At 34.0% G+C, this 11,678-nt stretch overlaps 1 protein-coding gene across 7 annotated transcripts in view; it reads left to right on the forward strand.

Annotated features, from left to right (window-relative positions):
• Positions 1 to 11,678, forward strand: part of SNX16 (sorting nexin 16) — a 40,015-nt gene that overhangs the window by 12,174 nt on the left and 16,163 nt on the right. For all 7 annotated transcript variants that reach the window (XM_072804092.1, XM_072804094.1, XM_072804097.1 and 4 more), the window contains one exon: positions 1,233 to 1,381. In XM_072804092.1, coding sequence (XP_072660193.1) covers positions 1,233 to 1,381 — 149 coding nt within the window. The remainder of the gene's footprint in view (positions 1 to 1,232; positions 1,382 to 11,678) is intronic.

The raw sequence follows: 11,678 nt of genomic DNA on the forward strand, positions 1-11,678 counted from the left end.
ATATGATTTTGCAGTTGCCTGGCTGCCAACAAGTTTTTGCCATTCTGAAAACCTCAATTTTAGTGAAAGGTAAAATATAAAATGCTAAGCTATTTTATCTTCTATATAGGTATTATCAAGATGACTTTTAGTAGTGTGCCAAATATTTAAAAGTATTGTTGGTAACATATTTTCACCATTATGTTGAACTTTATTTACTGTTCCTAAGTTCTTATTATGACATTGATGAATTAAAAACCTATAATTCTGTACTTCTATTGATTTCTTTTAATAATTAAATAAGATCAAAATAATTCCTGAAGTTACCAGATACTTAAGTGGAATTCTTAATTTGTTTATGAAATTGTTAAAATAATTGTTCATAAAGACTAATTTCTAACAGTTTATGACTCTTTTAATCCTTTATGACTTGCTATATTTCTTTTCAGGGCTCAACTATTATTTTAATGTTTAGATTCATCTTTATATTCATCTCTCCAGATTCATCTTTATATTGCTATAATATTTATATTAGGCAAGCTGATATTTAGATAACTCTTAAGCTTTTAAAGAAAGATATTAGTAGGAATTTAATCTAAATTAGTAAATATCTCCTTGATATTCCAAATTGGGCATTTAAAATTAATAAGTATCTATGTCAGTGTTCTAGGTACCAGAAAGAACTCTACCCATGACCTGCTTTTACTTTGCAAGAATAAAAAAAAAATGTGTGTAAACATCAGGCCACAGTCTGAGAGAAAATATTTGTCATATGAATAACTGGCAAAGGACTTATATCCAGAATATATTAAAGAACTCTTGCAACTTAATAATAAAAAGATAAATAACCCAATTTTTTTTAAGTGGAGGGGTTAGAAGATTTGAATAGATAATTCACCAAAGATATGCAGATCCAAAAAAGCCCACGAAAGAATAGTTAACATTATTTGTTGATGGAGAAATGCATATTAAAGCCACAGTGAAATACTACTACATACCCACCAGAATGGCTAACATTAAAAGAATGGACAATGCCAAGTGTTGACAGGGATGTGTAGCAGCTGTAACTCCTATGTATATACAACTGGTAAAAACCAACAAGTAAAACAATCAAGGTATAAAAAGCTTAGCTGAATTTAATTATTTTATTTTAAGCTTATTTCATCAACAAGTTCATGTAGTTAACAGGATATTTTTTATAGGATTGATATACTATAGTTGAACATTATATTTTCTTTTTTCTTCTTTTTCAGTTAAAAGAGATGTTTCCAGGCTTTCGATTGGCACTTCCACCAAAACGCTGGTTCAAAGATAATTACAATGCTGACTTTTTAGAAGATAGACAACTAGGATTACAAGCATTTCTTCAAAATTTAGTGGCTCACAAGGACATTGCTAACTGGTATGTAATAAACTGAAACAACTTGTTTAAAAAACAAATACAGGGCCAAAGTTATTCAAGCACAAAAACATAGGGTAGGAATATAATTTCTTGTCCTAATGCACTACTTAGAATTTCTTTGCTTTTTATCAATAAGAATTTTACTCAGCATTTGATTTGTATTAACTTTTTTTTAAAAGTGAGCAAAGATAAAAATTTTGCTATGTAAAAGAAATTTTAGGGGCACATGGGTGGCTCAGTTGGTTAAGCATCTGCCTTTAGCTCAGGTCATGATCTCCAGATCTTAGGATCAAGCCCCGTGTTGTCTCCCTGCTCAGCAGGGAGTCTGCTTGTAACTCTCCCTTTTCCTCCTTCTCCCCCCGCCCCCCGCAATAAAAAAAGTCTTTAAAAAAATTTTTTAGGTTAAAAATTCAGTGTACCATATACTCAAACCACCCAACTGTAAACTTGATTTTAGTATTTAGTATTTTAACAATCATTTTAAACAAAGTGGCCCACATATTAGATTTTTTATTAATATAACCCTGTATAATTTTGAAGGTAATATTCTTATAATTCTCCAAAGTAATGCAAAAATGTGAGGTTGGGTTAATTTATATAGAGGGTAAAGTGTGAAAATAAAAAGCATTAAAGAGCAGGAGAAAGGATCTGTATGTTATTCTGCTTCTGAAAATATAAGAAGATTGCGTTATGATTTAATATCAGCCAGGTATCTTATTTTAGAATTTATTTTATCAGGTGAATTAGAACTATTTTGATATAAGTAGAGAACATTTACAAGGCAGCAATAGCATGTTGCATAACTACTTGTATCTATAACTGTGTTTAGTAGTTTTTCACATAAGGATGGAAAACAAAGCAACCAACTTGTCTTATTTTTTCTCCCCTTTTTTCTCAGTCTTTTTTTAATGTGTATATTACCTCATGTTATATATAACACACATGCTATACATATACACCTTTTTTCTTAATGTGTGTTGCCCAAGCTTGATGGCTGCTACTTGAGTTCTCTGCCCATCCCCCCTCATTTTCCTCTATGAAAGGAACTATAAGCTAGACCCCTTCTCTCAATTCCATAGTCATATATGCAATTGCCTCCTTGATATCTCCTTCAGATATCTCAAACTGACATCAAACCCAGGTAAAAGCTACTCTGTAGACTTTTCCTAATGTTTAGCAGCATCATTTACCAAGAACCTGGGAGATGTCCTTGACACAACCCTCACCATCCTATCCCTTCCTTTATAGTTTAAATTCCAATCAAATTAGGCTTTCATATGAACAAAATAAGGGAGTTTATGAAATGCTACTTGGTATGATAAAGATTGTAAATGTAGCGGGAACTCAGAGAAGGGAAAGATTGGTCCTTTTCTCAGTGATCAAGCAATACTGGAAGTAGGAAGTAGGATTTTAGAACTTTGAAGGCTAAGTTAAGATTATGGGTAATGACAACAAAGAAAAATTACTATCTTTACATGGCTAAGTAACTATTTGATATTAATTTGTTATAGATTTATAATTATAATCCTTTCACTTTCCTCTTTTACTATCCTTAACACTTCACAACATAGTTACTTCTTAACATTCATGTTGGCTAAGAGCTTGCCATTACACAATTGGCAGCTTTTAATATTATAATCTCTCTAACTGTAACAAAGCAGAAGTAGAAGAAAGTAAGAACTGAAAGAATACTGAGGAGTATTGGTCTGAAAGTTTTAAGATATTATTTTCAGAAGCATTTAGAAAATACAGAATAAATAAACAAATTGAAAAGTCAATATTTTTAAGATTTCAATAAGTCAGAGGATTTATTATTTTGTCTGTTCCATAAATATTTAGGTCTTAATATATATAAGATAGTATAATACAGAAAGATGCATTACGTACTGATCCTTTATTAAAAAAAATGGAATAGGAGGAAGAGTCACCCAAAGAAAACCTATCATGAGTAGAGCTAGGTCTTTTTCAGAGGAGGAAGAGGGAGAGAACTTTTGACTAGGAGAATTGGAAGAGGCTTCCTAGAGGGTGACATTTGAGCTGGATTTTAAAGAACTAACAATATTTGGACCAAGAAGGAGAAGGTGAAGGACCTTACAAATGAGAAGGAGTATTATATTGAAATGCACAAATAAGAAGGCATAGGTCCTGTGCCAGCAGCATGTGGCTGTTTGTCAAGGTAAAGGATATCTAAAGATGGACAGAAGGGAAAAGTCTTACATTGCACAATTTGGTTATACTTACTATATAGTTACAGTTAATAAATTTTATGATTTACATATAAATTATAAATACAGTTTATTGATTTATACTATCTTATGATATTTTGAAATTGTTGCATCATTTAATCAGCACAGCAAATATTTCGCTATTCTCTATTTTCAGAAGCACTACACAAATATATGATTTACCAAATTTTTTTCTCCTTTTTAATTCTTGAAAGTAGAGGGGTTAAATTATATAACTTTTTTCCTATTACTATCCATCTATAAGAACTTTAGTGCCAAAATTCAAGTTTTATATTCTATATGTGTTTGAAAAAAAGTTCAGGATGGATTTGCATTAACAGCAGTTCATATTAAAAAAAAAAAATAGAGTCGCCTGGGTGGCTCAGCAGTTAAGTATTTGCCTTCCGGCTCAAGGCATGATGCTGGAGTCTTAGGGATCGAGTCCCACACTGGTCTCCCTGCGTGGAGCCTGCTTCTCCCTCTGCCTGTGTCTCTGCTTCTCTCTGTGTGTGTCTCATGAATAAATAAATATTTTTAAAAAATTAAAATTAAAAAAATTTTAAAAATACGTGTTTACATGAAGAAGCAATTGGAAAAAAATGATAATATTTACTCTTTAAAATGCAAAAGTACTTAGAGGATAAAATGCTGTCTTCACATATTTGAAAGATTAATCATATGGTACTTAGCTTTAAAACAGTGCTTCTCAAAAAAAAAAAAAAAAACAGTGCTTCTCCAATTGTAGTATGTATTGTTAGAGTGCAAGCCCTGAATCAGCAGATCTGGAGTGAAGATTCTGAATTTTTAAAGGTTTCTAGGTGATGCTCATACTGCTGATCTAAGAACCTCATTTTTAATAGTAAGACTAACATGTAAAAACTAGGAGTAATAGTGAGAAATGAGAAGGCCCTATCAGTTCAGGTAAGAAAGAGTTACGTATCATTTCAGGCTATCTAATATAAAAATACTCTGCCTTTTGAGAAAGTAAGTTTCTCTTTACCTTAAGTTTTTGAAAAGGCTAGATAACCATCAGTGGTATTGAAGGGGAAATTATTAAATAAGACATATTGGATTAGATGACTTCTTAAGTCTCTTCTAGTTGTAAAATTCCAGTAATTCCATAATTCTTGAACAAGAATACTTATTTAAACTGTTTTTTATGCGTTTTCAACCTTAACTGTGTTCTCCTAGGAAATTTTTTTAATGTATATAAGTTGATTTTATATATAAAGATACTATCAAGAGAAGATGGGTTAGTCTTGGTATTTTTATAAAATTAAAGAATTCAGTTCTATATGCAGATGTTTATATAATGCCAGCTCCTGAGAACCAACATTATTGCTGAGGTAGGTGAAGTGATTTTCACCACTGTTAGTTTGGTAGATATCCAATTATGAACAGGTTTTTAAAATGAAATAAAATGTAATATTTTGTATTTGGATGTATCTAAAACTCTTACCTAATGAAACTGGGTCTCAGAGACCTTATACAAAATTTGGTTTCTTGGGCTTAGTAGTGAAATAATTATAGACTTACCTGATTTAAATCAATGTCTTCAGTTGGAAAATGAGTTAAATGGGCTAAGTAGTCTCTAAAACTTCCTTTCAACTCTAAATTTCTCATATCTGATCCTTTTCTTTCTTCCTCAAGATTCTTAAAGTCACACCATCAGAAATGACCAGATTTTGACCTTTTAACTCTTAAGACTTTCGGTCTTACTTATTGCTATCCAAAGTTTACCTTCTTGTAAAAGTAGAAGTATCTGTTAAAACCTAAAATCCATCCCAAATTTGAGAATTGTAGGATAGTGTTTATTTACAACATTATATAGAAATTTGCTCTTAACAGTTGCATTAATTTTTTTTCTAATAAGATCATTATTTGTGGAATACTTTTTCTGTAATGTGTTAATTGGTTTGAATAGTCTGTACAGTTCAGAAACAACATCTGCCGTTTAGTGAAGCAGACAATACTTGATATTGATAAATAATACTTGGTTTGGTAAACAGACAATACTAATAATACAGTGTAATAAGTCCTGTGACAGGGATCTCCTCAAGGTAGTATGGTAATATGTATAAGAATATTGAACCTAGGGATGCCTCGGTGGCTCAGCGGCTGAGCATCTGCCTCTGGCTCAGGGCATCATCCCAGGATCCGGGATCGAGTCCCACATCGCTTCTCCCTCTGCCTATGTCTCTGCCTCTCTCTTTGTGTTTCTCGTGAATAAATAAATAAAATCTTTTAAAAAATAAAAGGATATTGAACCTAGAGATGCCTAGGTGTCTCAGTTAAGAGATCAACTCTTGATTTTGGCTCAGGTCATGATCTCAGGATTGTGAGATCAAGTCCCACGTGGGGCTCTGCACTGAGTGTGGAACACTTGAGATTCTCCCTGTGCCCCTTCCCACTGGTTCACACACCCATTCATGCACCTGCTCGCTCACATACCTGCTACCTCGCACACACATGCACATACACTCTCTCTCTCTTTAAAAAAATAAGGAGCTCTAGTCAGAAAACCTCATGAGGAGATAGTAGATGAGCTAAGTCATGAAGAATAAATATGAATTAGCCAGATAAAAGAATTAGCCAGATAAAAATTCATAAAAATATGAATTAGCCAAGATAATAGCAGCAAGCATAAGTAAAGGTATAGAGCCATGAAATAGACATGAAGATGTACTGTTTTTGAAGTGTCAGTTAGGAAAGACCATTAAAACTGGAATGTAGGCAGGTGTTTTAAGCCAACAGAAAGATCTTGGCTTTGTTCTCTCTTGCTGGAGGTGGTGTAGATGGATTTTAAGCCTGGTTTGACATAAAACGTTTGGTTTTTAAGTACTTTGGATTTGAAAGAAATTGAACATAGGAACATAAGTGGGCTAGTTATTAGGCAAGAGATAGTCAAGGTCTAAACTGGGCCCCCACTACCCCCATATTCCACCACAGGAATCTCCGTGTGAGCCCTTCAGTCTCACAACCAGCCAACCCATCTCCAATGTGACCCTCACTGTCCCCAGTCATGATCCCTGAGTCCTTATGCTCCAAGTTGTGTTTAATGTAAATTTTCTGCTATTTTCTTTTACCTTATAGAAAATAGTGAAGGGAAATATTAACTGACATAACATTTCTATCTGAAATCCTTGAGGAATATTTTCATGCAGTAACCTTTTTGTGCTTAATTTGATCTTAACAGAATTGGTATCTAGTATTTTTAGTACACTTTTTTACTTAGTTCTTGATTGACCTTTTAATGAATTGTAAGCATTAGTTTTAAGGGTTTTTCCTATTAAAACATACATTTCAAGATGACAAACATATATAAAAACCCTATTAAATTACGAGTTTTAAAAAAAATGAGAAATGGGGATCCCTGGGTGGCGCAGCGGTTTGGCGCCTGCCTTTGGCCCAGGGCGCGATTCTGGAGACCCGGGATCGAATCCCACATCGGGCTCCCGGTGCATGGAGCCTGCTTCTCCCTCTGCCTGTGTCTCTGCCTCTCTCTCTCTGTAACTATCATAAATAAATAAAAAAAAAAAATTTAAAAAAAAATTTAAAAAAAAAAAGAGAAATGTAAACAAATAAGTACCTATGAAAGAAAAAAAGTAAAATATAGTAAATGGAAGATGAAAGTTCACCAGATGAAACAGTTTTTTAAGAAGTTTGAAAATAGAGTAAAACTCTGAAAGAAAACTTTTTCAGAGAATCAGGAAGAGATAAAGTTATAGTTGCTCTGATAATAAAAAAATACTGAGGAATACTATCTGTGATCTCCTTTATCTTTGGGCAAGCTAAGTCAACAACTAATCTCAATTTTAAAATAGAGTTTTCCAAAACACACTAAAAAACTACTCTAGGTAATAAAGGGAATACAAAGATACAAAGTCTTTCTTTACCTTTAAATTCCAGATTGTTGGAATTAGGTTTCTCTTTTATCCCAATGCTTTTCTTACCTTTATTATCATAGCCAAATGAGAGACAAAAGTATTAAAGATTGAATATGACAGAGAGACTAGGGGGGCTGATTGAACCTGTCAGTGAACAAGGAGGAAAAAAGAATAAGACCTGTTTCTTAAAAATTGACTTCTATTGAACTTATAGACCATTTAATAATATAGACTCTTTGGTATTTATACTTTATTTGAATTCACTTGATTTGTTTATAAATTATACATTGATAATATGTAGGAAATCACTGAGCAGAACCATGTCACACATAGGCAGTCAAATATATTTATCAAATCTAAATAAAGTTCTCTAGTCAGTGATTCTCAAGCAAGAGTAAGAGTTTTCTTTTCTAGGAAAAAAAAAAAAAAAAGGTACCAGAATGTCTGAAAAAGAAATTGTTTTCTCAAACACTACCATCTCCCATAGATTCTTGTGTGTCCCTGTCCTATGGAATAGAGTTTGAGCATATGAACTCTCTTCCTCTGCCACCTGAGTCCTGTTGAAACCAAAGAAATGTAGTGAACCACTGAAAAAGTATCTTATAAATCAGTTGTATGGCTAGTTTTAAATTTCATTCTTATGTTACAAATTAGGTAGGGCATGGAATATGACCTTGAACTATATTGGAAAAAACTCTGGGGAATCCATTGGATTGGATTTTGTTTGAGCAGAGCGCTAGACAGCTATATAGATCATAAAGATTTTTCTCTTTTTACTGAGATATACATTAATATATAACATCCCAGTAGTTTCAAGCGTACATCATAGTGATTCAGTATTTATACAATATGAAATGATTCCCACAAAAAATCTAGTTACCGTTTGTTACTACAAAGTTATTGCAGTGTTACTGACTATATTCCCTATGCTATATTTTAGGTGGAGGGCATTAAGAGCTACAAACTTCCAGTTATAAAATAAATAAGTCATGGGGAGGTAATATAGATCATAAAGATATTTAGGGAAGGAGAATGAAATAGAATAGCCACTCCAAAAAAGATTCCTACAGATCGTTACATTGTCAATATCACTGTTGATCTTGGGCTAAATTTCAATTCTAAAACAGGTATAAAAAGAGATATATATATTCCCTTACCTACTTTTTCTTTGCTTGCAGCAGCATTTCAATAATTAATTTGTGAATGTAAAAATGTTACTAAAGGATGAGGAAATCAGGGTATAAACCTGTAAGATGTAAGAAAACAATGTCTCACATCGGGTAATCATACACTGAAAGCATTACAAAGAAAAAAAGACCCTTCTATAAATTTCTGTACATCTTCCTTATCGATCTTAAAGGCTTTTCCTCAGGGTTTCATCCAGACTTCTGACCTCTCGATTCCAAGGACAGTTTATTTCCCTTGACTTATTTTTGCCTAATAGTTGGTTCTCTAATAATGAATGGATAGAAGTATAATATCTAAACCAAAAGAATGTGTGGTGGCCCTATTCTTCACTGTGCTATTAGACCAACTGCAGTATTCTAGAGGCCTTAGTTAAAGGATAGAGACAAGTTGGATGTGGTCAAAGGGAAGTGATGGTGGCTAGGGGAAAGGATCCAAATGAACAAAAATATAAGAGAAAAGAATTTAAAGGTAGAAAAAGACACATATTTTCACTCAGAAGACAGAATTAAGGTCTTGCTCTACCACTTACAACATTGTATGTGTCATTTTAACTCTCTAAACTTTGGTATCATTTGTAAAATGGAAATGTAATGCCTGTCTTCAACTCACATGATTATTATGAAAATTAAAATAGGACATATGACAGCCCTGTGTGTGCAGTATACTTTAAAAATATTAGAAATGTTCAAGCCTCAGCAATCAGACAACAAAAAGAAATATCGATAAATTGGCAAAGAAGTCAAACTCTTACTCTACAGATGACATGATAACTTTATGTGGAAAGCCCAAAAGATTCCACCCCAGAATTGCTAGAACTCATACAGGAGTTCAGCAACATGGCAGAGTATAAAAACAATGCACAGAAATCAGTTGCATTTCTATACACTAGCAATGAGACAAAGAGAAATTAAGGAATCGAACCCACTTAGAATTGCACCAGGGGATCCCTGGGTGGCGCAGCGGTTGAGCGCCTGCCTTTGGCCCAGGGCGCGATCCTAGAGACCCGGGATCGAATCCCACATCGGGCTCCCGGTGCATGGAGCCTGCTTCTCCCTCTGCCTATGTCTCTGCCTCTCTCTCTCTCTCTCTGTATGACTATCATAAATAAATAAAAATTTTAAAAAAAGAGTGGGAGAAAATTTAAAAAAAGAATTGCACCAAAAACCATAAGATACTTAAGAGAATAAATAAAACATTTATTAAAAAAGTGAGGAAGACACAGAAATGGGAAAACATTCCATGCTCATGGATTAAAGAAAAAATACAATTAAAATGTCTATGCTACCTAGAGCAAACTACACATTCAATGCAATCCCTATCAAAATGCCATCTACATCTTTCACAGAGCTGGAATAAATAATCCTAAAATTTGTATGGAACCACAAAAGACCCTGAATAGCCAAAGGAATATTGAAAAAGAAAACCAAAGCTGGTGGCATCACAATGCCAGAATTGTCACAATTTAAGGTATATTACAAAGCTATAGTCATCAAGACAGTGTGATACTAGCACCAAAACACACACAAATCAATAGAGAACCCAGAAATGGACCCTCAACTCTGTGGTCAACTAATCTTCAACAAAATAGTAATAAATACCTAAAGGAAAAAGGACAGTTTCTTCAATAAATGGTGTTGGGAAAATTGGATAGCCCTATATAGAAGAATGAAACTGAACCATTTCCTCACACCATACACAAAGATAAACCCAAAATGGATGGAAGACCTAAACGTGAGACAGGAATACATCGAAATCCTAGAGGAGAACACAGGCAGCAACCTCTTCAACCTCGGCTGCAGCAACTTCTTGCTAGACACATCTCCAAAGGCAAGCGAAACAAGCAAAAATGAACTATTGGGACTTCATCAAGATAGAAAGCTTCTGCACAACAAAGGAAACAGCAAAACTAAAAGGCAACTTACAGAATAGAAGATATTTGCAAATGACATATCAGATAAAAGGCTAGTATCCAAGATCTATAAAGAACTTACCAAATTCACCCCAAAACCAATCCAATCAAGAAATGGACAGAAGATATGAACAGACATTTCTCCAAAGAAGACGTACAAATGGCCAAGAGACACATGAAAAAATGCTCCACATCTCTTGGTATCCGGGAAATACAAATCAAAACCACAATAAGATACTGCCTCACAACAGTCAGAATGGCTAAAATTAACAAGACAGGAAACAACAAACAGGATGTGGAGAAACGGGAATCCTCTTACACTACTGATGGAAATGCAAGCTGGTGCAACCACTCTGAAAAACTGGAGATTCCTCAAGAAGTTAAGCATAGAGCTACCCTGCAACCCAGCAACTACACTACTAGATATTTTCCCCAAAGATACAAAGGTAGTGGTCCAAAGGGGCACCTGCACCCCATGTTCATAGTAGCAATGTCCACAATAGTCAAACCGTGGAAAGAGCCAAGATACCCATCAACAGATGAATGGATAAAGAAGATGTGGTATATATAGACGATGGAATATTACTCAGCCATCAGAAAGGATGCTTACCATTTGCATTGGATGGAACTAGAGGGTATTATGCTGAGTGAAATAAGTAAATGAGAAAGAGACAATTACATAGTTTCACTTGTATGTAGAATATAGGAAACAGCCCAGAGCATCATAGGAGAAGGGAGGGAAAACTGGGAGGGAAGAGATCAAGAGGGAGGAAAACCATGAGACTCTTAACTTTAGGAAACAAGCTCAGGGTTGCTGGAGGGAAAATGAGTGGGGGATAGGGTTATTGGGTGATGGGCATTAAGGAGGGCACGTGATGTGATGAGCAATGGATGCAACTGATAAATTGTTGACACTACATCTAAGACCAATATATGTTGGCTAATTGAATTTAAGTTAAAATATATTAGAAGTGATAACTGTGGGGTGATATGCTAATTAGCTTAGTTGTAGTTCACATTTCACAATGTATACTTAAATCAATTTGTACACCTTAAATATATACAATTTTTAATTGTCAGTTATACCT

The sequence above is a fragment of the Canis lupus genome, chromosome 28 (assembly GCF_048164855.1).
Source record: "Canis lupus baileyi chromosome 28, mCanLup2.hap1, whole genome shotgun sequence".
Classification (NCBI taxonomy): Eukaryota; Metazoa; Chordata; class Mammalia; order Carnivora; family Canidae; genus Canis; species Canis lupus.